At 47.1% G+C, this 26,607-nt stretch overlaps 1 protein-coding gene across 12 annotated transcripts in view; it reads left to right on the plus strand.

The window, feature by feature from the left end:
* Inpp4a (inositol polyphosphate-4-phosphatase type I A) overlaps nucleotides 1–22,975 on the plus strand; it is a 114,593-nt gene extending 91,618 nt beyond the window's left edge. For 7 of the 12 annotated variants that reach the window (XM_048430303.3, XM_048430302.3, XM_048430306.3 and 4 more), the window contains 8 exons: nucleotides 1,454–1,626; nucleotides 2,499–2,622; nucleotides 4,814–4,940; nucleotides 5,256–5,396; nucleotides 7,235–7,332; nucleotides 9,715–9,827; nucleotides 11,002–11,156; nucleotides 15,798–20,786. In XM_048430303.3, the coding sequence (XP_048286260.2) occupies nucleotides 1,454–1,626; nucleotides 2,499–2,622; nucleotides 4,814–4,940; nucleotides 5,256–5,396; nucleotides 7,235–7,332; nucleotides 9,715–9,827; nucleotides 11,002–11,156; nucleotides 15,798–15,978 (1,112 nt within the window). In that variant the 3' untranslated portion in view covers nucleotides 15,979–20,786. Of the gene's footprint in view, nucleotides 1–1,453; nucleotides 1,627–2,498; nucleotides 2,623–4,813; nucleotides 4,941–5,255; nucleotides 5,397–7,234; nucleotides 7,333–9,714; nucleotides 9,828–11,001; nucleotides 11,157–15,797 lie in introns of all 12 variants that reach the window. The other 5 variants (XM_048430307.3, XM_048430309.3, XM_048430312.3 and 2 more) reach the window with 1 other exon arrangement.
* The last annotated feature ends 3,632 nt before the right edge of the window (nucleotides 22,976–26,607 follow it).

The raw sequence follows: 26,607 nt of genomic DNA on the forward strand, positions 1-26,607 counted from the left end.
TATATAGTCCATGCTAACCTTGAACTTGTCATCCTCCTGCCTCAGCCTCCCAGGCCCTGGGATTATAGGCATGCACCACCATACCTGGCTTATGAGGAAGATTTTTTATTTTGTCTTGCTCTACTCCCTGGTTTTAATTGGCCATTTTAGATAGACTGTTGACAGAGTTCTTCAGAGAAACGAGAAACTGGAACTTGGTGTCTGAGGAGTTCAGAGGGAGAGTGAAATCTGGGAGTCTAACTAGTGCTTCTTTCTGATTTCCCAAAAAGGTATCACATGGCTGAGGGGTCCAGGGCCTTGCCTGTGTTCCCCACTGCTCCGCTGCCAGCCTGGAACTCATATTTTCCACTTCTCAGGCCAGTGTTCTTTGTCACTGTGTCATATTTTCTAAGACCTTTCTGCTAAATTTATGCTTTTTTTTTTCCATTACAGACATAACCCTTGTCCACATGCAGTGTGCATATCCATTTAGATTACTTCCAACCCTGGACTGTTCTGTGTACTTAGTCCACACTGGCCTGTCGCTGAGTGTGGGCAAGTTCCTCCATACATTCTTGGAGTTAAAGTGCTAGCCAGATGGTGAATGAGCAGGGCAGGCCTCCCTTCTCCAGTGTGTGTGAAAGACTGAGGCTCCCTCTGGATGCAGCTGCTGGTCTGAGGTTCAGCCACCTGCACTCCATCCCTTAGGATGTGCACTGCTGTGCGCTGGTTTGGAATGCTGCTTCACCCAGTAGGGATGTGCTGATGCCTGGTTTTGGATGTGACATGTCTTTTTGATGTCTTCCAAAAAGGAAGGAAACAAAGGCAGCCCAAAACTGCCCCTAGCCTTGCTCTTCCCCTCCGAGGTTCTATTTATAAAGGGCTGTTTTGGTGCAGGGTCAGAGTCCCCTTACATTTCTGAAAGAAAACTAAGCTGAAAATAGTTGACGTCAAGCAGGGAAGTGGGGGTTGATGAACAGGAGAGGAGTGGCAGGAGCAGAGTTGGCACTTGGCTGTGAGAAGGGCCATGGCATGCTCCTGTCTGTGGGCATTCCTTTTGGAGTAGAGGAACCCCTTGCTGTGGAAGGAGATTGGCTCTTCTTGCACACAGAATCTGATTGCAGCCATGTCATGACCCGCAGAAGCTTCTTTTCTTGTTGTTTTCCTCAACTGCCATAGTCTTGCCTATTGAGGAAGGGATCACTAGTAGTTTTAGGGTGTCTGGTGTATGTGGATGACACCAGAGTAGAACTGCTTATCTTACCGCAACAAATGCAGACAGGGGCAGAGCAGAATTGACTCTGGGCAGAACTTATTGCTACTTTTCCAGGCCATGTGGTAGGGCAGGTAGGCTCAGAAGGTATAGAGGGCTGAGGGTTCGAGAGAGGATGGGTGGGGTAGGGAGCCTGCTGCTTTACATGACCTCCTGGAAGCCTTTCTTTCAAATTCTAACATGCCCTTCACTCGTGTGCAGGTGAGTGGAGTGAGGCCCTTTATCCCCTGCTGACTACCCTCACAGACTGTGTGGCCATGATGAGCGACAAAGCCAAGAAGGCTATGGTCTTCCTGCTCATGCAGGACAGTGCCCCCACCATTGCCTCATACCTGAGCCTGCAGTACCGCCGTGACGTCGTCTTCTGCCAAACCGTAAGCCCCAGAGGAAAGAAGGGTAGTCATGGGCACCTTCTACCATAGAGAAAACAGACAAAGGCACCCTGCCCTTCCACCTTTACTTGTGGAAATCACAGGTGGCCTTGTTTCCCCAACCTGTTGCTTTTATGTTCACTTAGTAGAGCAGCACAGAAAGGAGACAGCTTACTGACGACTGTTAGTCCTCCTGAAGAGCTAGCTCTGACAGGAGAGCCCAGCGCCAAAAGGCAATGGCAGAGGCCTCTCTGTCGCCTTCTTCTTTTCTCTCCAAGGAATGTGATGGAGGGCCACATAGGTACTCATCAGTGCAGTTGAAAGGGAAGGCACTCAAGTTCTGTGGCTTGTCACAGGGCTCTATCTAAAGATTTCAGTTACCATTCAGTGAAGAGGTAAGATGACGCTCCCAAGTTCAAAGATGCCAATAATGGAACTAATGATGTCAGTAGCTTGGTAGGGGGCTGGTGCTCTGTAGTTCCCCCACTGATGCTGGGAAGCCTGTTTGATGACACAGAAAACCTCTGTAAGGAAACTAGGCAGCTACATTCACTCTTCTTTCCAGTGTTGGTGTGGGTCTGAATAGATAGCCCTTTCCTATGGGGAATTGATTCTAAGCTTCCAGAAAGTTTCAGTTCAGGAACAACCCCAAGCAGGTCATGTCGGAAGCTGAGCCCAAACCAAGCCCATCTTTGACAGGTGCTGCAAGATTATGGTGTTTACCACCCTTCCCATAGCCTTTGATTACTGTGGTCCCAGCCCCTAGCCCTTCCCTGAGGGATAAGAGATGCTGCTGATGTTCTGAAGCCACGGAAACAAAGGGACCAGGACATGTGCTAGCCTGTTGTCCACACTGTTCCTGTGCCTCCCCACAGCTGACAGCTCTCATCTGCGGCTTTATCATCAAGCTGAGGAACTGCCTGCACGACGATGGCTTCCTGCGGCAGCTCTACACCATCGGACTCCTGGCCCAGTTCGAAAGCCTCCTGAGCACCTATGGTGAGACCCCAGCTTGGCCCAGGGCCACAAAGGTGGTTCCATCTGTGCCTCTACCCCTTCTTTCCAAACATCACCAGTTTAGAAAACAAAGAACCAAGTGATAACCCTGCAGTTCTGTCTACCTCTTGGTTTGCAGGGGTGAGGTTGAAAGTATCTTGATGGTCTTTCTAGTGAGCATGGATGATAATTTGGGTTTCTTCTAAATTGCTCCCATCATTGCAGTGATACCTGTACACTGAAGGCATTTGTAATTCTCTGAGCTCCTTTCTCTAGCTGAGAAGAAGAGTCACTGGGTCAAGGGAAAGGGATGGGCAGAAACTTAGAAGCTGATTCCACATTGCCCCCCCCCCGGACTTGCTTTCCATTTATTTCTTCCAAGAAGATGAAAATAGACTTATGTGGAAAAAGTATTTTTTCATTTTGGGGTTATAGGGGTTTTATTATTTTTACTACTACTACTACTACTACTACTACTACTACTACTATTTCTTCTTTCTTATACTAACCCCGAAATTTGCCCTCCTTCCTTTTCTCCTGGTTCCTTCCCACTCCCTCCTCTCTCCCCCAGTTCACTTCTCCATTTCACTTCAAAAAAGGGCAGGCCTACCAGGGATATCAATCAAACATGACATATCAGGTTGCAGTAAGAGTAGGCCCTTCCCCCACATATTTAGTCTGGGTGGGTCAACCTAGTAGGAGGAAAAGAGTTCCAAAAACGGGCGAAAGAGTCAGGGATAGCTCCTGCTCCCACCGTTGGGAGTTCTACAGGAAGGCCAAACTACACAACCATAACATAAATGCAGGGAACTAGGCAGACCCATACAGGCTCCTGGTTGTTGGTTCAGTCTCTGTGGGCCCCTATGAGCCCTGTTTGGTTGATTCTGTGGTCTGTGTTCTTGTGGTATCCTTGATCCCTCTGGCTCCTCCCCTTTTGCCACGGGATCCCCTGAGCTCCACCTAATGTTTGGCTGTGGGTCTCTGTGTCTGTTTCCATCAATTGCTGGATGAAGCCTCTCTGATGACAGTTGGGCTCAGTATCAATCTATTAAAGAAACATTTCATTGTTGTTGGTCATAGTGTTTTTGTTTTTGTTTTTGTTTTTGTTTTTGTTTTTTTTTAGTAAATTTTATTAAATTATAAAAGTTTCCATTTGTTTTTTTTTTCCAGTCAAGTTTGGTTCTATACTAGGTCTCTGGGTCATCCAGCCTCTGAGTCCTGGCCCTCCAGACAGTGTCAGGTGTGGGCTTCCTCCTATGGCATGGGTCCAGCTGGACCAGTCATTGGTTAATCACTCCCACAATTTCTGCACCACCCAGTATATCTTGTAGGCAGGACAAATTTGTAGGTCAAAGATTTTGTGGCTGGGTTGGTGTTCCATTCCCTCCACTGGAAGTCTTTCCTGGTTTTAGGAGATGGGCATATCCATATTCAGACACCATATCCGCCATTACTAGGAGTCTTAGCTAGGGTCACACTTACAGATTCCAGGGAGTTTCCACTGCACTAGGTGTCTACCTTGTCTGCAAAATTCCCAATTCCAGTTGTCTCTCCTAGAACTCTCTCGCTCCATCCTCGCATAACTGATCCCTTCTGTTCTTGTCCCTACCTGCCCCCAGACCACCTGAGATAGTTCTTCTATTTCTCCTCTGGGAGATCTATGCATCCCTCCCTTGAGCCTTCCTTGTTCCTGTGACACTGCATTCAAGGCTGTTCCCCATTTTCTCTTCTGTCAGGTTCAGTGTATCTGGTTTTATGTTGGGGTCTGTGATCCACTTGGACTCGAGTTTTATACAGAGTGATAAAATAAATCTATTTGCATTCTTCTACAGCCATACCACCCTGAATACACCCAGTCTCACCAGATTATGGGTTTTGATGAGGTATCCAGCCATGGGTGGTGGACAAATTGGCCGCAGCAAAGCTGTTTTAGTTTCTCTTTTCATCCTTGAAGAACTGGCATGGCTTTTTGAGGTTCCATGCACAAAAAGTTTGAGAAGGATGCAGCCCAATCCTCCAGCTACATTTGCAATGTTGTTATGTGGTCCGTAGTGTATTCTCTCCCAGAGCACTCTGTCAGGGGAACGGGGCTCAGAGAGTGCCTCCCATCCATGCCCTTGACCCTCTGCTCACAACTGTCCTGGGAGAGTAGCAGGCCTTGACATCACCCTTCTCTCCTATCAACTCCTCTCAGGAGAGGAGTTGGCCATGTTGGAGGACATGAGCCTTGGAATCATGGACTTGAGGAACGTGACCTTTAAAGTCACCCAGGCCACTTCGAATACATCAACTGACATGTTGCCAGTCATCACAGGAAACCGGTAAATAATCATGTTTTAAATATTCCAGTCAACAGCAGTGTTGTTAATTTGTGTTTGTCTCAGGATACAGGACACAGTCTGCCTTGTGCTTTGCCTTGCTTTTATTTCATTTTATTTTATTCTATTTTACTCTTTTAAAACATGGCATATAGCCTTCCCCCTACCCATGTCAATTTCATAATTTCTCCTTAAAGGTGTGAGTGTGCACTTAAGTCACACTGGCCAGAGTGTCACCCAAGGCTCTGGAGTATGCTTTGGGTCTGTCCCCTACTCTCAGTGTCCTGACCTCATCCCTACTTTTCCTCTCTTCTCTAGTGATGGCTTTAATGTGCGAATCCCTCTGCCAGGACCACTGTTTGACTCCCTGCCCCGAGAGATCCAGAGTGGTATGCTGCTGCGGGTGCAGCCAGTCCTCTTCAACGTGGGCATCAATGAGCAACAGACACTGGCTGAGAGGTGTGTGCCATTCTCCTGGTGCCTGTACAGCTGGGTGTTTAGTGTCCATGGAATTGTGGGTGTGGGCTCACCTCAACTTGGGAAATACACAGTGGTTGCTGGGAGATGTTGTATAACTTTTAGTAGAATAGGGCATGATCAGATGTACATGCTAAGTAGGTCATATTGCTGTCCGTGAGTAGAAAGGAGTCAAGGGAAATGTGAAATCGTTGCTGAAGAGACTGGAGCACAGGGCAGTGCCATGGATCTGAATAGGTAGAGCATGGTGTGGTGTTCTGAGAAGGGACCAGCTGGAAAATGATGTAAGAAGCATGGGGAATCAGTAGACTGAGGCCCGAGACTTCTAGATTAGACAAATGGGTTGGTGCCTTCTCTGAGCAGGAGAATGGGAAAGGCTGTGTTTTGAGCAGATGGTGCCTGGGCCCAAGGTGAGGCACAAGCATAGAAAACAGAGCTCTCCCGAGGCAAGAGCTAGAAGAATCTAGTTTGAGGAGAGTGGGCCTTTCTTGGGAGCTACAGCTGAAGATGTCCCAGGAGAGAGAATGACGTTCCCTGCATCTAGCTGCTGTTAGGCAGTTTCTGGAAAGGACTGAGACAAGTCCAGGTGCAGTGAGCAGACGGGGTTGAAGAAGGGGAATGTGCATGTTGGATAGAGTAGAAGCGGGGGCAACTTTGGCTTGGTTTGCTTGCTTGCTCCAGCAGCACACTTGTAAGTTTGTTTTGCTTCTGAGATGAAGGGAGACTGCACAGAATGGAAGGATGTCTCCTTCCCCAAGGGATGGCTGCCAGATGCCTGCTAGACACAAAGCTGAGTGGGTACCAGGGTGAACTGTCTGAGGCTAATGCTGGTATGTCATATAGAGCAGGTGGGTGGTGGACTGCCCTCAGGGCTCAGGGCTCAGATTGCACAACTGTAGGGCTCTTTTCCCTCCCCTCTCCCTTTCTTTTAACTCTTCACCATCTTCCTTGCAGGTAGCATCTATTGCTTACCTCATGTATTTGGTATAGTCATTCTTGCAACATGTAGTGGGTGTAGGTCAAACCTACTTGATGAGGAAAGAGCAAAGGCCCCAGCCCAGCTCAGAGGGACAGTTAGCATTCACACAGCAGAGGATGACTTCAGATCCCAGCATAATCTCCTTATTCCTGGCTCTCCCATTGCTATACCCTTTCCTGGGTGCCTTTGAGGCAGGAAGACATGAGGACTGTAAGCTGAGAGCCTGTGACACTCAATGGACCTTCCAGTCTCTGAGCCTCATGCTTTTGGCCACTTTTTGTTGCTGTGACAAAATACCTATAAAAAGATTTAAAACTTAAGAAGTAAAGGTTTATTTTGGCTTATTTCATTAGTTTCAGGCCGTGGTTGCTGGCTCCATTGCTTCTCAGCCTGTGCATGGCAAGGCTGGAAGTCATGGTGTAGAGCTCATATGGTGGGCAGAGTAGCTCAGCCTATGTGCCTGAGACAGGAAGGGTCAGAAGACAAGTGAGTCATCGGGATTCAGTCACTCTCCCTGGTGCCCAGAGCCCAAGCCTTCCACATGCGAACTTGCATGGGGAGACTTCTTACCAAACTATAGCACGCGCGGACACTGCACCAGTGTCCTCTTAGGCACATCGCTCTTAGGCATTCCTGTAGTGAGTTACAGTAGCTTCTGCTTGTGAAATCTGTCCCCAGTGCTGTAGGGATGGCTTCATCCTCAGGAAGGAGAAAGAGACTTGGGGTTTGGACTTGCAGGTTTTCTGCTTGGGAGAATCAATCCTCATAGATTTCTTGCAGCTTTCAATTTGTTAGAGGAAGATGGTATGGCCCTTCTGCTGATGTCCTGATTCTCTCCAAGGTTTGGAGACACATCCTTACAAGAAGTCATCAACGTAGAGAGTTTGGTGCGGTTAAATTCCTACTTTGAGCAGTTCAAGGAGGTTTTGCCAGAGGACTGTGAGTATTCCTTTACCCATAACATGTTCTACACTGCTTGTGCAGTCTTCATTTTGGATGTTGAGCTCCAGTCCCCTGCTCTCTGATCTGGATGCTGCCTAGTGCATTCTACTGCAGCAGTGTGACATCCATGTGTGTGCACAGATCCTACATGGGTAGATTTGAGCTGTTCTTTCTCCACCCTCACATAGGTACATGGCATCCCATTCATCTGGCTTGAGTCCCAACAGGAAAGCTTCCCCAGGGCTGCAGCCCCTGCTTTCCCCTTCTGCAGTTGATGCTCTTCTGCTGTATATGGCGTAGCATTTTCTGCCAACATGTTCTGCTTCTCACTGGTACTTGCTGTGGAAGACTGTGTGCATCTGCTGGGAGCACCACGGGTTCTTGGAGGCAGTCCAGGGGTTCTGCATGAGTTGTCCATGAGTTTCTGTCCCTGGCATGTAAAGTAAGATGCAGAAAAGACACTTCATATGAGTGTTTATGGGCAGGATGACCCAGCCATAGTCCCCCAGAGGCAGTGGAATTCCATGATGTACTCATGTATGGTTCTCTATTCTCCATGTGAGGACACATCAGAGAGGGTTCAGGCAGCCACAGAACTCAGGAAGAAGCCCAGTACTGCTCAGAAGAACCTGTAGCTGTGCAAGTCTTCTGACATCATCCCAGTAAACTCACTGAGCCTCTGCCACGTTTATCCCCAGTAAGACAGCCCCTGCCTCTTTGGGTACTGCACAGAGCATACAGACACCGTCCTTGACTGGAGATCAGTTTGGTTTCTCTTGTGTGTGGGATGGGTCTGAAAAGGAGCAGTGTATTGACTGGGGATATAAGCAGGCTTCCCTTGCATTCTGTTAGAAGGTGAGAGGGACCTTAGACTTGAGAAGCAATGATGAGACCACAGTGCGAGAGCATTGCAGGTTCCAATGAGCCAGGCACCAGGCTAGTGCCCTGCATGCTGTCCCAAGTGCACTGTTGTGAGCCTTAAGAAGTCAACGTTAGTCTGTGTGTTCAGGGAAAGGAAAGCTTGCCTGAAACCTGTATTCATAGTCAGTTAAGAAGGACCCAGGAGAAGATAGGGACATTCATTTGGTGGTGCTCATTTGGGAAACAGGAAAAAGCTGCCTCTGCCGGTGCTCCCTAGTGTGCTGGTTAGACTGGAGGAGGGGACACAGGCTACAGGCAGCCCCAGGAAGGCAAGGGTGTCCCCTGAAACATTGTTTACTCTGTGACCATCACCTGCTGCTGATATGGCATGGTCAGGGGAGGAGGCACACTGCAAGGTTCTGACTGAAGCCCTGAAGCCGACAGTTTGAGAACTTTAAGCATTTTGGCCTTAGCATATGGATCCTTTCATAGTGTCTTAGTCAGGGGTTCTGTTGCTGTGATAAAACACCATGACCAAAAACAGCTTGGGGAAAAAGGGATTGTTTCAGCTTACACTTCCACATCATAGTCCACCATCAAAGGAAGTTAGGATAGGCTCTCAAGGCAGGAACCCGGAGACAGGAAGTGACACAGAGGTCATGGAGGAGGAGCCTACTGTTCCCCATGACTTGCTCACCCTGCTTTCTTATAGAATTCAGGACCACTAGCCGGGGTGAAATCACCCACAGTGAGGTGGGCCTCCCACATCAACATCAATAATCAGTAAGACAGTGTGCCACAGACTTGCCACAGGCCCGTCTGGCGGAGACATTTTCTCAACTGCAGGTCTCTCCTCCAAAACAACTGTAGCCAGTGTCATGTGACATAAAATTCTCCAGTACCCCTCATAATACCTTCAGAAATGGTTCCCTTGTCTTTGATTTTTTTTTTTTTTTGCCCCAGGTTTCTTGGGTGAAGCAATATGACATGGGGGCTCAAGAGGTCCTGCAAGGGTCTGGAAACTTCCATAGTGGAGGAGGGTTGCTGTTAGGATTAGTGGGGTTAGGGATCCCTGGGCCATTCATAAATTCTTCCTTCAAGTGTGAGTTGTGGTTCCTTATAGGAGGCTGCACTTGACTCTCCCAAGGTTTCTGTCCACTCCCTAGTCAAGACCCATTGCTCCGAGCACTCTGCATTCCTGAAGTGGGTTTGGAAACCAGGCAGCTCACCCTCACTTCTGCTCACTCTGCCCCTTAGAGGGGAAGAGGCTTGGATGATTATAGTTCCTTTGGCATCCCCTTCTCCTGCCTCTTGAGAAAACTAACAAAAGATAAAAGTCACTGCCCTTTGATGGTGGCCATAATAGCCGTGGAGGAAATTCAAGAATCAGCATCCTGGTAGCCATTTCAAATCTGCAGTCACCTTCCTCCCATACCTGCTGTGAAGCAGGAAAATACTTCCTCAGCAGAAGTATCTTTGAGTGGATCCCCTCTGCCATGGACTCCTCTTCTCTTCCAGGTCTACCTCGATCTCGGAGTCAGACCTGCCTGCCAGAGCTGCTGCGGTTTCTAGGACAGAACGTCCATGCACGCAAGAATAAGAATGTGGACATCCTCTGGCAAGCTGCTGAGGTACTTGTCATGGTGCAGAAGAGTTATGGTGCCCTTCCAACGGCCACCTTAGCAAAGACAGGCAGGTCAAAACCCCAGCCAGGGAGGAGAGCACAGATCGCTCCAACCACAGGACCCAGGGAACAGTCGCTGCTTAGATTCAGGGATTCTGGAAGACACTGAGCATCATTGCCCAGGAGTTGGTTCCGATTGGTTGCCTGCATTTCCACAACAGACATGGGGTCTGATGTATCATCCTCTTAAGAAGCCTGAACACTTTGTGAGGTTCATAGGGAGTCTGTGGATACCTCTCACAGCTCCTTATATAGCATGCTTTTTTTTCCCTTCCTTTTTTTGGTTTTGGTTTTGGTTTTGGTTTTTCGGGACAGGGTTTCTCTGTGTAACTGCCCTGGCTGTCCTGGAACTTACTTTATAGACCAGACTGGCCCCAACTCACAAAGATCCACCTGCCTCTGCCTCCCAAGTGCTAGGATTAAAGGCGTGCGCCACCACCTGGCCCTTATAGAATTCTTACTCTGCACTGCCGCTCAGACTGCCTCACTGCCCCAGGCACCTGTGCAGCTGGCATTTCCTCAGCACTTCAGTCACAGAACTCCAGGTCTCCACTAAAATCTGGGGTCTCTGAACCGTTTCCTACTCACCTGACACTCATGCCATGGCAGCAGGTCCTGACCAGTCCCCAGATCCGGGGCTAATGCCATACCCATGACATTCTCCCTCACTGCCTGGCCCGAGGAGGACCTGTGAGTGGCATGTGTCCCCTGGCTGGGTTATGCTGGGTCCTCATTCCTTGGGCCGGATGTGCCAAGAAGGCCCAGGCATGACTTAGAAGGGATAGCTGGTAAGGGTTAGTGCAAAACAGTGATGCCCAGAAGTCTCTAGAAGGGATGTGCCTTGAGAGAATATACAAGGGACAGTTCCCCTGAGGGTGGGGGTGCAAGATGGGCAGAGATGAAGTCAGGCTCCTCAGGTGGCAGGGCCCTCCAAGAACTAACTTAGGTTCTGATACCAACTCAGCAGGACACAGAGTTGGGGACCCAGGCAGTCAGGCTAGGACGAGGCCTGAAGTTACTGCTAGTGCTCCTGCCAGACCTGTGGGGTGCTGCCTCCCCTTGAGGGTGTTGCCTTTCTGCTGGCTTTTCCCTCCTTAGAAGAGTCTATTTCCTGTTGGCAGGTCTGTCGCCGTCTTAATGGGGTCCGATTCACCAGCTGCAAGAGTGCCAAGGACCGCACAGCCATGTCAGTGACGCTGGAGCAGTGCCTGATCCTGCAGCATGAGCACGGCATGGCCCCGCAGGTCTTCACACAGGCCCTGGAGTGCATGCGCAGGTGAGTGAGGGCTCTCGTCAGGCCGCACGCGCCCAGCCACCTGCGCTCCCTTTGCTGTGTAAACTGCAGATGAGCCCGTAACCCTGAGTTTGACCACTGCTCAAACTACTGACCCTGTCAAACTCAGGTGGTATTCTCTTAGAAGGCCAGGAGGACAGCCAGCACTCTGAACAGAACTGCACTGACCCCAGAGAGTGGTGGGCAGGCTGGGGATCAGACAGTTCAATAAGGACGGGGAGCCATGTTTTCTCAGCAGGCAGCTGCTTTTACATAGTATATGTGTGTGTTGTATATTCCCCAACGCCAGTGAAGGAACCGTGTCTGCAGGTTGCACTGGTTTGCTCTGCTACCTGTCTAGTAGTGGACGAGTTTGCTCTCTTGAGCCGAATGTCCAGTGAATGTTTCATGGCGACAGCTGTCTGTGTTCCCTGGCCACCTCCCCCTAATGATGTCCTGATTCTGAGATGGCAGATGTGTTAGCAGAATGAAACCCAGAGTTCAGATTGTCCTCTGTTGATGGATGCCTTGTTTCAAGCACTGCTGGGAAGCTCCCTACCTCGCATACCAAAAGAAAGGATAAGAAACCTGGTTTTCCTGTCTCCTTTGATGTAGTCACCAATGCTGTTAAAGTCTCGTTTCCAACAGTCACTTCTACTGAATGTTCTGTATCATTTGTCCTCTCACCAAATTCTTTAAAGTGTTCAATTCTCTTATCCTTTCTATATGTTTCTGCTATTTGACCTTCTCACAATGCACAGAGTGATGCCCGAGCTCATGCCTCTTGGTAGCAGCACAAATGGCATCATTCCATTCCTGTTTTGTCTCCAGGTTCATTTAAAACCCTCTGTAAATGTTCCTAGCACTCCATGCCTCTGTCTTCGGTAATGGAAAAGCAATGGAGTCTTGGAGTCACGATGGGTCTGTATCCAGAATCTCCATACCCTTTTAGTGTCTATACCTAATGTGATCCTGATTCTGAGGGGAACAGCTATTCTGTGCCCCATTGTTCAGTAGGGGGAAAGGCTGATCTAGAGAACCACAGATGTGTACCACTGAGGAAGTGAGGACGACCCAGACAGCAGAGGCTGGCACCAGTGTCCTAGGGGCTACCTCCAATTGTGCCCCCCCACTATATCCCAATAATAATGCAATAAACTATGTCCCTATCGATAGATTAATCTATTGGTAAAAGCAGAGTCCTCCGGTCCCAATTACCTCTCAGTGGGGCCCACTAACTGGGACCCATATCTTCAGCAGGTGAGTTCTAATCTGTTTAGCAGTCACAGGTTCTTTAGCTTTACCTGTGTCTCATTCTGGGAAAATCTCAAAGTTTTCAAACCTTTTAGCTCTGCTTTTTGTTCCCAGTTCTTACTATTAATCTGGTCAGTAACACCCATGCATCAGCTTGAATAATGGGCTGCTGTGACTCCTTCTGACAGATTATTTATACTATCCACAGGACAAGGACAAAATATAGAGAAATTCTTTGCCAGAATGTAATGTGGGTGGCCTCTGGTCTGGCTTCCAGTTGAGTCTGTTCCCATCTAAAAGAAACCTTGTGAACAAAGTCTTTACTGTCCCCATTTTGTTTGACATACTGGACATTTGAACCTCTGATTTACTCATTGAACTCTGCTTACAGCATCCTAAGGGTTTATGGGCTGTTTCTCCAGACACTTCTGAGTTCCTTCTGCAAGCTAGTTCCAAAGGCTTCTGAGTCTGATGATCTAGTATAGTCACAGTACCCCACTTCTTCAGTAACAAACGTGTATTGGCCAGTGTCCCGTTGCAGTGACGGCACACCTGAGAAAGGAGCAGAAGGTAGGAGGATTTGGCTCATAGTTGGAGAGGTTTGGCAAGTTTTTTTCTTGACTGTGGTAAGGCAGAGTGTCCTAGCAGAAGGTCATGGTAGCGCACGGTTGCTCACTTCACAGTAAGCAGAACCTAGAGTGACAGAGACTGGGACAAGATGCACCTTTTAAAGACACATACCTTTGCCCTTGCTCCAGTAAACGAGCTCCCATCCATGTTCTGGTCAGAAACTCTAACTAAACTCAGTGAGCCACACACAAAGGAGGCATGGAAGGAAGGGTGAGACTTGTTGAAAAGGGTTCCTACAGGAAGAGGGAGGGGGGTGGGTGAAAATGACTAAATTCATTATATAAATGTATGAAACTATCTCAACAAATGTAAGGGCTGTTGAGATGGCTCAGTGGGTAAAGGACCTGAGTAGATCACTGGGACCCACATGGTGAGAACCAACTCCTGCCAGTCATATGTGCCCCCCACCTCATGCGCCTGGCACGTGCACAATGAATGTAATTTAAAAGATTTTAAAGACACATACTCTACTGTCCTACACCCTCCAACCAGGCCCCGTCTTCCAGTTACCGCCTCCTGATCTATTAGTTTACTGATGAAGGCAGAGCCCTTGCCGGCCACTCTACAGATTCCCATCTTTTGAACACTACTTGTACTGGGACCCAAGCCTCCTTTAACACATTTCCCTTTGGTGGAGGAACACGCCATAGCTAGACTGTAACATCACATTTGACATGTCATTCCTTAGGTTAATAGTCCAAGTCTTTGTAGATCTCTAGCAGTTTGAATACAGGTTAGTATGTTGCACTTGCTCAGTGTCCTGGAGTGTCATTCCTGTCACCGTTGTCTGCTCAGAGGCCTTTAGGGTTGTTTTGCTGTACTGTTCATGGACCCCAAGACCGTGAGCAAGAAATGACCTTTTTCCTAGGAAATGAGCATATTTCCTGCTCTTTCTCTGCCTCATTTAACCCACTTCCTCTCTGTAACCACAGCATTTCCTAGAATCTAAAATCTCTACAGCGGGCATACTTTAGTTGAACGATTGTTTTCTACAGCCTTTAATACAAAACAAAGCCTCTGCCTGTCCCACTAGCCTCAGCAGAGCGCTGGTGCTCGCCACTTGCTCGCCACTGCCCCCTGCTGACCCTGAATGCCTTGGGCCCTTGCCACAGGCCTTTGTTTTTAGGCGACACAATTGCACCCAACTTGTTTTCTGGATTCGCCCATGTAGTAAAGACATATTCTGTTAGTTATCTGCAAGCCTTGTGGCTACAGTGGCAACCAGCACGACAGCACACCGAGAGCCCTAACGAAGGCAGCGGTGGACCCCAGCAGTATCATTGAGTAGATGGTGCAATTGGCTCTCTTGCTTTTTCACTATGTCTTGTCAGATGAGAGAGTAGAATGTACAGGTGGGAACAGAGCTGATCTTCTGACTCTTGGAGGTGTGTGCACACACGCATACACACACACAGGCACATAACGCACATGGAAATAATAACAATAATAATTGATCTGTAGTGATGCAAGATGAATTCTTGTACCAGGACCCATTTCAAGTCCCCAGTGTATAGGAACGTGAGGTTGGGTCTAGATTCACATACTTAATTCCTGTAAGCCATGTGGGCTGAACCTAGCACCCCTCTGGCTGGGGCTGAGGATAATGGCACAGGTAGAGGTGACCTTCCACATTAGGAACTGAAGTCCTCCTGGACAGCCACAGTGACCCACCAGGCAACCCTGGCAGACATTGTAATCATCCGTCAGTGCTTGTCAGCTTGCACAGTGTCCCTGTCAGAAAAGCCTGTTCCAGCAGGGCCAATCCTGAGCTTAGGGCTTCCAGAAAGCCAGGCAGAACACAGCTGCAGGAGGCGTCTTGAGCCCCTGCCTACCCATCTGCAAGCTGTTCTTTCAGAGTGCCTGCTGTGCCCTGAGACCAGAGTCCAGGTTAGTGCTGCTGTTTGCTAGCTAGGAAGGATGTTGGTCCGCAGTCATGTGGTTCTGGATACCATCCCACCTCAGTGTCCTTCAGGTTTTTGGTACTGGGTCTTGAGCCCAAGACCTAGTGTCATCCAGCATAGTTATCACTCAGCTGCACCCAGCCCCCAGAATACTTTTCCTTTAGGATTAAAATAGGAAAAAAATTCCCAAATTTCCCATGTGAATTTGGTTGACTCCGTTTTGAGGGATCATCTAGAACAGTGTCTTACAGAGTTGGAGACAAGATCGGTACACCCCTCCACCACTCAAACTGAGACTTGAGGCAGGTTGGGGAGGACGCTGCCCTGGATTGACACCCAGGTAAATGAGTTTTGTCTGTGTGGTTGATCAAGTATCAGCTTCGCACCCACCACTGTACTCCCCGTCACCCAGGCATCTGTGAGAAGGTCAAACCCCCATGGTTCTTCATGTTCAGCTTGCTTCTCAGAAATGCCCATCGCAGCATGTGGGGCGTGACAGGCGGCATGGAGCTGTGCGTGGCCAGTTGAGAGAGGGTGAACATGAAAGCCATCCTTTCAGCTACATGTGTTAATTTTGGTAGACTACAGTATTTCTTTCTTATTTTTCACTTCTCTTTCTCTCTTTTTTTTCCTGTAACTGTGCTGGTTTTATTTTGGTCTTTTGTTCACACCCTTCTCTGCATTTTATTTTTCTTTCTGTTGTGGTTCATTCCATTTTTTTTTTCAATCTTACCTTTTGGTTCTCCTTTCTCCTCATACTTCTGGGTAAAACCCATCGCATGTGTCTGTCTTTTTGTTTTGTTTTTTTCTTTCCTTTTCCCTTTTCTTTTCCTTTCTCCCAACTTTTTCCTTTTCACAGCATTGGAACACGGGAGGTAGTCACCCAGAAGAACTTGAGCGGCCTGGTGCCCATCCGAGACTTAAGGCTAGACCCCAGCCTCCTTTGTTCTATTCCTTTATTAGCTCTGAGCCCCAATTTACTGATTGTGTGGCTCTTTCTGAGCATAGCATACCTGGTGACCAAATTACGCTGCAAATAAATATTATTATGAAAATTAATTAGTCACAAGACAGACAAAAGTGCCCGAATATGTCCAGCCACCGTGTACCAAACTGGACAGAAGGAAGGTGTCAAAGCGAGGTCTGCCAAGAAATATCTCATGCCTTACAGTTTGATGTTCTGTTCTTCTGAACTGTAAATACCTGCCAAATTCTTTCATCGAGAGGACTTGTTCATTTTGATTGTGCAGTGTCTTCAGTGCTTGTAACATGTTCTTCTGGTACCTGTGACTGCATTATTTAGCTGGCCTGGAATTACTTGTACCAAATATCCGACCTTCTGATGTATAACTATTTATTACCTGTACATCTTGTGTGCCCTGCTCCAAGAGAAAGGGATGCTGTCTGAAAAGAGTTTGTATATTTGATACTATTCCTCAAGTTTATTGCTAACCTTCCTTGCCTTTTGAAGAAATCAACAAGAAAAAGACGCTTTATTGGTTTATCTAGATACCCCTGTTTAGTAGGACTGGACTTCCCACTTTCCTTTCAAAGCGTAGTCCTGGGATTGCAATAGCAAACAGTTTGTAGAGTCATACTTCCTCGCTCCCAGTTATTTCCCTTGGTGACGACACAGCTGTGGATACAGGAGCACATGCCACCAAGTCCAGCTCACAAACTTTACATCTTGCATGTGACTTCAGGGTTGCTCTTAATATACGCAGTAGCAAGAGTTATATACTTTTTCTTGAAATATTTTTTTTAATTTAAAAACTGTATATTTTATTCCAGATGAAATCTAGATATCTTTTTTCTTTTACTAATACAATAAGGTTAATAATGAACAAAAAAATCAAAGAAAATGTTTTTTTAAAAATGAAGCTTAAGTTGTGAGAGAGCTGTGAAAATGGGAGATAACTGTGGGTTTGCGTGTGTCACTCCTAATTTTAACATTGGCACTGCCCGTCAAATAGGATGACTAGTCGCCCTGACACTCCTACGTGGCAGAGAGTAATTGTCCTTCATAAAAATAACCAAGTAACCTAGGGAAGGTTCCACTCACCTTGTGTAAGAAACAGAGAATGTCTTCTTCATCTTCCGGTTCCTGTTAGGGTGTATTTCTGCTTTTGACTGCCAGTTCGATGAAGGGGATTGCTTTTCACGAGTGTGGTGAAAAACCCGGAGTGACTTAGAGAAGCTTGAGTGTCTAGTATCTTCACACCCACAAACCCACCCACCATAGTCCTAGCCTCTCTGTTTTCTCCGAGAGACTTCCTGACCATCGCTGCAGGACTGTCTCTGCTCTGGCTTCCTCTCATAGAGTGAAGTAGAGGAGCTGCAGAGCGGTTAGCAGTGAGCACCGCAGGCGTCCAGTGCAGGCCTTACTCAGTCTTCCCACATAAGCAGGTCTACTTGGCTCTTCTAGTGTCAACATGGCGACAGCTCTGTGGCATCTCCCAGTGTAGCGCTCTAGCCATTGCCGGCTGACATTAATCACCAGGCAGACCCGTCCAGTCAGAGACTCTTTGAAAGGAATGGTTGCTAGGTGCCCTTTCCCTTCAAAGCATGTGCTTCAAGCCTTTAAGCTCATTTTGTCTGCTCCATTTGAGTAGGGAAAAGAGAGTCCATAGTCTCCTTCCATCCCCATCTCACGGCCTCCATTCCCTGCTCTAGGTTGATAACCTCCTGATAACAGGGAGGTGACTCAGGAACGCACCATTTCCAGGGTTCAGAGGTCATAGACAGATGAGGGGCATCTCTGGAGGTAACTGCAGAGATAGCATCCTCTGTCTCCTGCGGCCCAAGATGCCCCTACTTCTTTGCACAGACTCTTCTCAGGACCGTTGTACAGCGAAGGGAAGTAGTAGCTGGTTAGAGAAATCCGCCCCCAAACACCCACCCAAGCAGGGAGGAGAACTGTTAGAAGATTATGGTCTGGTGTGGTACCAGCCTCCCTCCTGTCCTATATAGCCTTGGCTATTGGCTGGGTCAGGAAGGCAAGCCATCGTGAGATTCCTTGTTTCTCTCTTCCAGGGGTGAGTGGACTGCAGTACACCTGCAGGCACAAGAGGCTGGCTCTGGGAGTCATCCCCACAGGGGGGATTTGAGACTTGCATTTGCTTTTTTCTCCTAATGTATTGGGGAGGTAGGGAGACCGACCTTCAGTATGCTTATCCTTTATACTGGATTTTAATGTCTTTAAGGCCTTTTGCTCATGAAATCAAGTCAAATGTGCATTCAAAGTCCTGGCTACAGCAAGGAATGAGGAGAAGAGAGTAAGGAGATAACTTGAACTAGGCCACTGTTAGTGTTGAGCAGCAGCGTCTGGGTTCCCTCTGAAAAATCCTGAGCTGTGGAGAGACTGCTCAGTCGGCATCCTCTGCAGCCGCGCCTTTTGAAGGAGAGAACCATTCTCAGGAGTTCTTGTTGAGCGGCCGTACAGAATGGCTGTGCACATTCTGCGAGCTAGGCTGACTGCACTGCTTCCTCCTGTACTCCTCAGACAGAGGTGCTAGAACAGGGGCATGGTCCTTCCACAGAGCCCCGCCCCATGTCTGCTGTGACATGGCCTAGACAGGGGACCTCAGATGAATTATAAAGTGGAAGAGATCTTAGGATTGTCCTTTTAGAGTTTCCAAACTTCCCAAGTTGACGTCCTTAAAATGAAGCAAAGCTCAAGATAATAATAATAATAATTAAAAAAAAAAACAGGAGCCGTACAGTAACTAAATCTCTCTTGTTAAAATCAGCCCCAAACCTCATCATGTGCTGCAGCCTCAGAGACAGACACTGCTGCATTGTGGTCAGTGAAGTGTTCTGCTTCAGGCCGTCATGCTGGACTCTGCAACAGGACACCCTTTGCCCCCTCTGCAGACCTTGTCCCAAACCTTCAAGCCAGTTCCCAGACACATGCAGACCATGCTGACAGTGGCAGCATGTAGACCAGGCATAGCGGCCTGGATAGAAACATGTAGAAGAAACAATGTGATTTAAAAACCAGATTAAATTGTAAGTTCATATTTGGTGTATGCAGTCAGCTAAATCCAGTACTAGATCGTTTCACAGGTAAATACAGGGACTGTCAGCCTTTTTAAGTTCTCATTTGGCATTTACTGACTAGTGGGTTTGAGGACCTTCTGTAAATGGAGAAGCCGTTATGTGAAGTAGTCTATCGGTAAAGGAGCGTCCAAAGACCACAGAGGTTCACTGTGCACAGGAACCTATAGCTTCTTAGCTTCTGCTTTAAATAGATTTCTATTTTTATCTGGTTACTGAATGTCCAGCAGATGCTGTCATTTGCTCTGGGTGACCCAGGGGTTTAGCTCAGGTGACACATCCAGCCTAAGGCTTGAGGCACAAGTGGCGGTGTCAGTCAACAGCAAGCGGGCGGATGCTTCTCTAAACCGCCTGGGCTTATCTCTTTTGAATAAATGTTACTGTCTCACCAAAACCTACTTGACATGTTCTTAATAAGGGGACTGTCATTTTTATTTTGAAAGGCTTGAGCTGCTATTTTTTAAATGTATGTCCTGTGATCTTCATAGAATTTGAAAGGCTTTTTTAAAATCACTGTTTTCTTGATAACTGCAAGTTTTACATCTCAGAAGGGGGATTTTTTACTGAACTTGACAACTACTTGATTTTATTGCTACTCTTTAAACATTATAAAGATAGCAAGTTTTACTGTGTCATGGAAAGGAATTTATATTAAGAATCTTTTGGCTGTTAATTTTATGCCATTCCAGAGCATTGCTTAGAGAACTCCCTTGAGGTTCGCTCTGAGGCCTCCCTGACTCTTCATCCTCTTGTTGGGCACCATTTGTCTTGCCCTTGTGTTGCAATGACATCCCTCCATCCAGTGTGGCTGGGATTCAAACTAGTAGTGAATTTTCTAAGGGAAGAGCTCAGTAGTGCCTGTACAAGAAGTGGCCGCAATGAAAGCAGCCCACTTGGAGAAGGTGGTTAGTGACCACCAGGAGATCAATGGAGACTTCACAGCCGCCAGCCTGGTAGCCGTGAGGACGTGTTCTGCAGCCAGCGCATGGGCGGGCACTGTGCACTTGCACAGCTGCCCCTGGGTGGAGACAGATAGCAGAGCAGCCTCCTCTGCCAGATGTTTTTTTGCTACCTGTTGAACTCTGCAACGAAAATCGGCATTTGGGGTTTGATGTGTCACAGATTTTGCTACCATACAAAAGGTACTGTGTTTCAGAAGCTATGGTAAGAATAAAATATCCCCATTCATCCAGTTTGCTGTGCAAAAACCTGCGAACCACGGTTATGATAGAACCCCAGATAACCAAACCCAAGATACACACAAAATCATGTATTTTTAAAATAATTGTGTTTGCTTGGACATGACATCGCTCTGGACCTGCCAGCCCACAGCCGCACCCAGCATGTACCCATCTCTGTGCTTTGCCCTGCTTTGTCCAGAAACCATCTTATGTGTGCATCCGTTGTACAGGAGTCCAGCACCCATCTGAGTTAATCTTTTTTTTAATGCTATGAAAATAATAAGTTCATTTCATCTTAGTTTAAGTCTTTTCTTTTTTCCTTTTTTACTGCTGTCATTTCTTGTGCTTGTTTTTTCCCCAGTGAGGGTTGTCGAAGAGAAAATACAATGAAGAATGTTGGAAGTCGCAAATATGCATTTAACTCCCTGCAGCTGAAGGCCTTCCCCAAGCATTACAGGCCTCCAGAAGGGACTTACGGAAAAGTTGAGACATGAACACACGGTTTCCTCTAATTAGCTGTTACGTAATCAATGTGGGTACACTCTAGTGTCACATATGATTCTTCAAGAAGACCAGAAGGATTCGTTTTTATTTTTGTGTTTTTAAAACTACTTCACTAAAGAGTCTATGGAGCATGATTTTGTGTTGGAATCTGTAGGGGGTCATGTGTGGCTCAATAGTGTGGATAGTAATGGCTGCCCTTAACCATAGCTTTCAGCTGTAACTATCAGTTAATGTCATAGTTCCTAGAAGAAGCCAGCTTGGTTTGTCTAAAACTCCAGGAGACTTTTTCAAATACCCACTTACACACTGCTCACTCAACTTATTTTTCTATTCAGTAACTCACAAGTGAGCATTGACTTAAGATCTATCCTCAAAAAGTACCTGCCCCATTAAACCTGAGGTCCCAGGTAGAGATAGGCTTTAGCTCAGCTTGGGGAAAAGAAGTCACACTTCATGCTATGAGAGAAGCTGGCTCTAGTGACTCTCAAAGGCCACACTCCTCTCTGTGGACCCAAAGTGAAAGGGAAGCTTGACCAGTCACACCAGGAGCCCGTGCCCTGGGGCCACACTGCTGCCCCTGCAGTCACAGAAGAAGGTCTGCTTGAGATCTGCACCAGCTGTGAGGTCCCCAGACCCTGCCTCTTCATAAGCCCCGTGATTAGGTCCACACCCACAGGACGTATCTCCCGTTCTCTGGCAATCAGGACCTTCGATGTGGCTTTTCAGGTGTCTGAGAGACAACTCTCCAGTCGGGGATTTAGGGCCATAGAGACAGTAGATACTTAAATATTTTCAGAAGTAATGTTCTTCTGGGAGCTTTCTAACAATCTTCTAGAAGAACACAAATCATGTTTGAATGTCTAAAGAAACCGTCTTAGTTTTTGGTTTGCAATAATTGTTACTGTTCGCCTTCTGTTATATAACTGTTGGGAAACAGTTAAAACTGCCCCTACACTGAGAGCCTGAGAGAGGCTTGTGAGACGAGAAAGGGATCTCATAGACGATTTAGTCTGGTCATCTTTTACAAGGTGATGATGAGTCTTATCTGCACATAGCAGATTTTTTTCCTTAGAATTTATATGTTTTATAAATTCTGTTTACCATAATTCTGTTTACATGTTATTAAAAGGCTGTAAAAAGAACTGTATGGAGTATATCCATGATGCTGATACTCACGATTTGTGGACACCATGGGAATTCTCATAGAAGTCTAGCTACTTTCTTTTGGCTCCTTTAAAAACATGTAACAAACTTGAACCTGGGACACTGAGGCACAGACAGGACCAGGCCTTCAACAAGAGTCAGGGAGGGTGCAGGCATCCCTTTCTACCAGTGTGCAGACAGCCCCCGACTCCTGGTGCCCCACTCTCAGGGCATGCGTGGCACTGTGGAAGGTGAGTGGCAGGGAAGCTCTCACTACCCAGCCCTCCACACAGGGCCTGCTCTGCTGGTATCAGATTCCCAGGAAGCCTCAGTCCCTGATCTAGGCCTCTGGGGCTTAGTGTGGCTGGCTAAGCCTTTTACTTCTTTCTTGGTCCATTAACTCTAAGTTTTTAGTTTTTTTTTTTTTCTCATTTGACATCACTGCCTTTTTAAAAATATTTCTTTGGACTTTAAAATCCAATGTTTCTGTGTTCTCCAGCTTTTCTTTCTGTCCACTTACAAAGGGAACAGAGCGACAGCTGACTCCCTGTCAGCGGCTTTGCATGGGGATTACTTTCTCTGTTTTTGTTTTGTAATATGAGTCACTGTAAAACTCTAAAGCCTGGTTAATCACGGGAAGGACTGTGACTTCAGTGTCTTCTCTGAAGGCATTGTGACCGGCTTCCAGGACATCACTCACGTCCCAGGCTGGCTAGGAAGGGGCACTGTGCACAGCACGGGCACAGGCAGCTCCTGGCCACCCCAGGAGGCTGAGTTGTTCACTGTAGGTGGGAAACAGTTTTACTGGTTTCCACAAAGTGACGTTCTGTCCACCGTCTGTCCCCACTTAAGAAGGAATGTGCGGTGTCTGGACAGCTGGGAATGCCGTGTGGATCCCGTCAGCTCCCGCAGCACAGCTGCCTTTGCTTTCCTTTAAAGATGTAAAAATATTGTAGAATACTGTTTTATCCCCACACACATGTACTTGACAAGCTTAGTGCATTTAAATACTTTTATTTATTTGTTTGGGACAGTATTAATATATATGAACATATAGTTACTGTTTTATATATTCTTAGCTCATGTAAAGCCATGTATGCTGTAAATGTGCTTGTCTTAAGAATGGTAAATAATAAAACTCACAAGAGCATCACACGTGGTCTCCCTTGATTTTTTTCTCCTACACTGGAAGGAAGTCCACAGCCAGCACCCGTGCATTTACCACTGGGCTTGGCTGCCAGGGTTCATAGCTTGTAAGTAGGGAAGACTAAGGTCTTTTTAAGCATGTTTTTACTTAATTCGAACTAGGGTGCGTGGTTAGGAACAGGGACATTGGCAGACAGCGCCAGACCCCAATCAAGGTTCTGTCTCTCACTGGTCAGTGACTTGGGACAAGTTGCTGGACCTCTCCAAGACTGTCTTGTGTGTGTCAGCTGTGGACAACAGCAGTAGGTCCCTCCGAAGGTGGCTGTGAGGACCTTGGTCTCGTGTGTTCATGTGTGTTGTCTCCTTTCCCTGAACAACTCGGCCTCTCTCCGTCTGTGGGTGCCTCCATGGTGTGACTTGCACAGAAGCATCTGTTCAGAGCTGCGTTGTCACCAGCATTATGGCGTTAGTCCGCATCTCCTTCAAGGACCACGCGTCCAGTAACTTCCCTTGGCGATTCTTGGCCGTCGAAATGAATCACAAACAACATGAATATGTTTGGCTGTCTGGAAATCTCCTGTTGCCACAGCCAGTGCTTTCCTACTCTTCTCGCAATGCGGGAATGGAGCCTTGCTTCAGTTTCTGTTCCTTTGAGCCTCTGCAGATATCAAAAGTCTGCTTTACTGATGCATGTGATTTTGTGACATCTCCAATAACCCTTAGTAAACATTCTGTTAACGCCTCTGTTATAGGCGGAAGGTTTTAAAGCTGTTGGTTAGCTGGGTTTTGGCTTCATCTTTGTTAGGGCTACAGAAGTCTTAAATGTTTTTGTAATTAAATGTTTTGTTCCAGTTGGTGTTTGTTCTGACTTTTCCACCGAGAATGACTGCGCCTTTGTCTCTGAAGCGGGCAGTGTGCCTGTGTTGGAGGACTGGACTCTGGTCGCAGTAGCTCCTTCTTGTCATATAGTGTGCTGTTCGGCACTGTTGGCGCTTTCTGCCGTGGCTCTCCTGCTCCAGGGTGTGTTGTTGTTCAAAGTCCTCTTGTTCTTATTTGCAGTGTTTTAGACTTCCTTTTTGTTTGTGTGTGTGTATGTATGTTTCTCATGGGTGTGTGCCCACGCGTGGCTGTGTGAGTGGGTGTGGAAGCCAGGGGCTTGTGTCAGATGTCTTCTTCTCTCAGTCTTCATTTTTTGAAGCAGGGTCTTGCTGAATCTAGAGCTTGCCAGTTCCAGATAATGAGACTTCGTTATCCACAAACGTTCATCTCTGCTGGAATTACAGGTGCCGAACTCCAGTCTGTATACGTATCCACTAAGCCATCTCACTGCCCCTTTACTTGGTTCTGACATCTAGGTCAGCTCATCTGGAGTTGCTGTATCAAGAGCTGACTAGGTTTGAGTGACTCCCTTCTCTCAATCAACCCTAATTTTGCTGGAGAGATGGCTCAACTAGTTCAGTTCTGGTCACGAGAGCGTGGGACCCTGGGTTCAGATCCCCAGCACGTGTGGTGGGATGGCCACACTGTCCTCATGGGATGATCATTACAGTTTCTACACACCATGCAGATTAGCTTCCTCAGGCAGAGGGGAGAGAAAAGTCTGTAAAATCCACCGCAGTTGGAGAGCTCAGTATCCCCAGCCTCATCAGCTCTTCTCTACCAAGTTGCAAAGTCCTATTCTTTGCCAACCTGTACCCTCACTTTAAATGATACCCTTTGAGTGGGAAAACTTGCATTGTAAGTCAACTCAGCTCTATGGACCACAGAAAGAAGGAGGGGGGGGGTGTGTCCCTCAGTCCATAACTTCAGCTCTATGGACCACAGAAAGAAGGGTGTGTGTGTGTGTCCCCACCTGTAACTTCAGCTACATGAACCACAGAAAGAAGTGTGTGTATGTGTCCGTCCATCCATAAAAGGATTTATTGGCTTATACAATTGTAGGAGGCTGCTTGTTTGTTTCCAGCTGCTCAGCCCTGAAACCTCTATTCTGCTCTGCGCAGGTCCAAGACAGTTTATTAACCAAAGGTGTTTACAGCATACAGAGGGGAATCCCACATCATACAATTGACTTATACTTGTGGCTGCTTACATACTGGAGAGGCTGAGAACCTGTTAGCAGAAGAAGCAAAAAAGCTGGAAGCCTCAGAACAAGAGAACCATTGATAGTCTGAGGCTGAAGGCCCGGGAGCTTCCTGGACCGTCGCTGGTCTGAGTCCATGCTGAAAGACTGAAGTATCTTGAGTCTGATCTCTACAGGCAACAGCACAGGAACAGAGACTTGCTTAGAGCCTGAAGCACTGGCTGGCTTTCTTTCTCTACTCCCATTCCACCTGGGGCCCCAGCCTACTGGATGGTGCTGCCCACATTCCTTGCCTGTTTTTGTAGTTCCTCTCCTACATCACTCATCTGCAAGTGTCCTTCCTACACACTCAGAAGTGCTGCTCTGCCAATCCCAAGGGGCCTCTCAATCAGTGAGCTTGGCCACTAAGATATACCATCAGATCATCCCCTCAAGCCAGGAAGCTCTTTGTTCTTCCATCCATCCCTTGACTTTCCACCCACACACCCAGGTCCCTATGATAGGAAAAACTCACACTTTTCCTTCAGAGCCCTCTGGTAACTTCACTTCAGAAAAAAAATCCTTTAAGAATTTTCATCATTTAATTTTTTAATAGTTGCTCATTTTTCATTTTTATAATTTACTAAATTTGTTAATGTCTTTTATTCATTTTTATAAAAGGCTTATTTACATTCTTTAAAAAACTCTTTATCGTGTGTTTGGTCAGTCTTGCCATTTACATTTGCACCTGTGAGGGCAAGTGTAATTCTGGATGAGGGGCCAGCAAGATGGCTCACCAGCAAAAGCATGTGTCATGCAGCCTGGCATTCCGAGTTTGCTCCCTGGAATTCACATGGTAAAAAAGAGAGCTCTCTCTGGTCTCTACATGCATACATGCACTCACCTATGAACACACACACTTGATAAGTGAAGAATAAATGGTGAATCTGTAGTGTTTAATTAGGTTCTTCCTATGTCCACCCTATGTTGCCTTTCTTTCCTTGTAACCATACGTTATTCTAGATGCAACAGAAGAGGCCACATTCAGAGGAGGAAGTCAAACCTGGGAGCACAGTGAGTATCTCGGGTACAGTGAAACCTGGGAGCACAGTGAGTGTCTCGGGTACAGTGAAACCTGGGAGCACAGTGAGTGTCTCGGGTACAGTGAAACCTGGGAGCACAGTGAGTGTCTCGGGTACAGTGAAACCAGGGAGCACAGTGAGTTTCTCCTGGGTACAGCGAAAGCGCACCTGTATCTCTCCTTGGTGCAGTCTTCTAAATTTCTTTTTCAGGTTTTTCACTGAGCGACAGGCTTTAAATAATTAATTTAATTTTCATTATTAAATATAACCAGTATAGAGGAAAGGAAGTAGGAGTTTTGTCATCAAATGACTATAAAGTCATCATGTACCCATCATCCTGACCCCATCGTGCTCATCTGATACTGTGGTGGCTAGTTTTATGTCATCTTGACACAAGCTAGTCATCGGAAAGGAGGGAACCTCAAGTGAGAAAAAGGCCCCATAAGATCCAGCTGTAGGACATGTTCTTAATTAGTGATTGGTGGCGGAAGGCCCAGC

This window comes from Myodes glareolus, chromosome 18 (assembly GCF_982192425.1).
Source record: "Myodes glareolus chromosome 18, mMyoGla1.1, whole genome shotgun sequence".
Lineage (NCBI taxonomy): Eukaryota > Metazoa > Chordata > Mammalia > Rodentia > Cricetidae > Myodes > Myodes glareolus.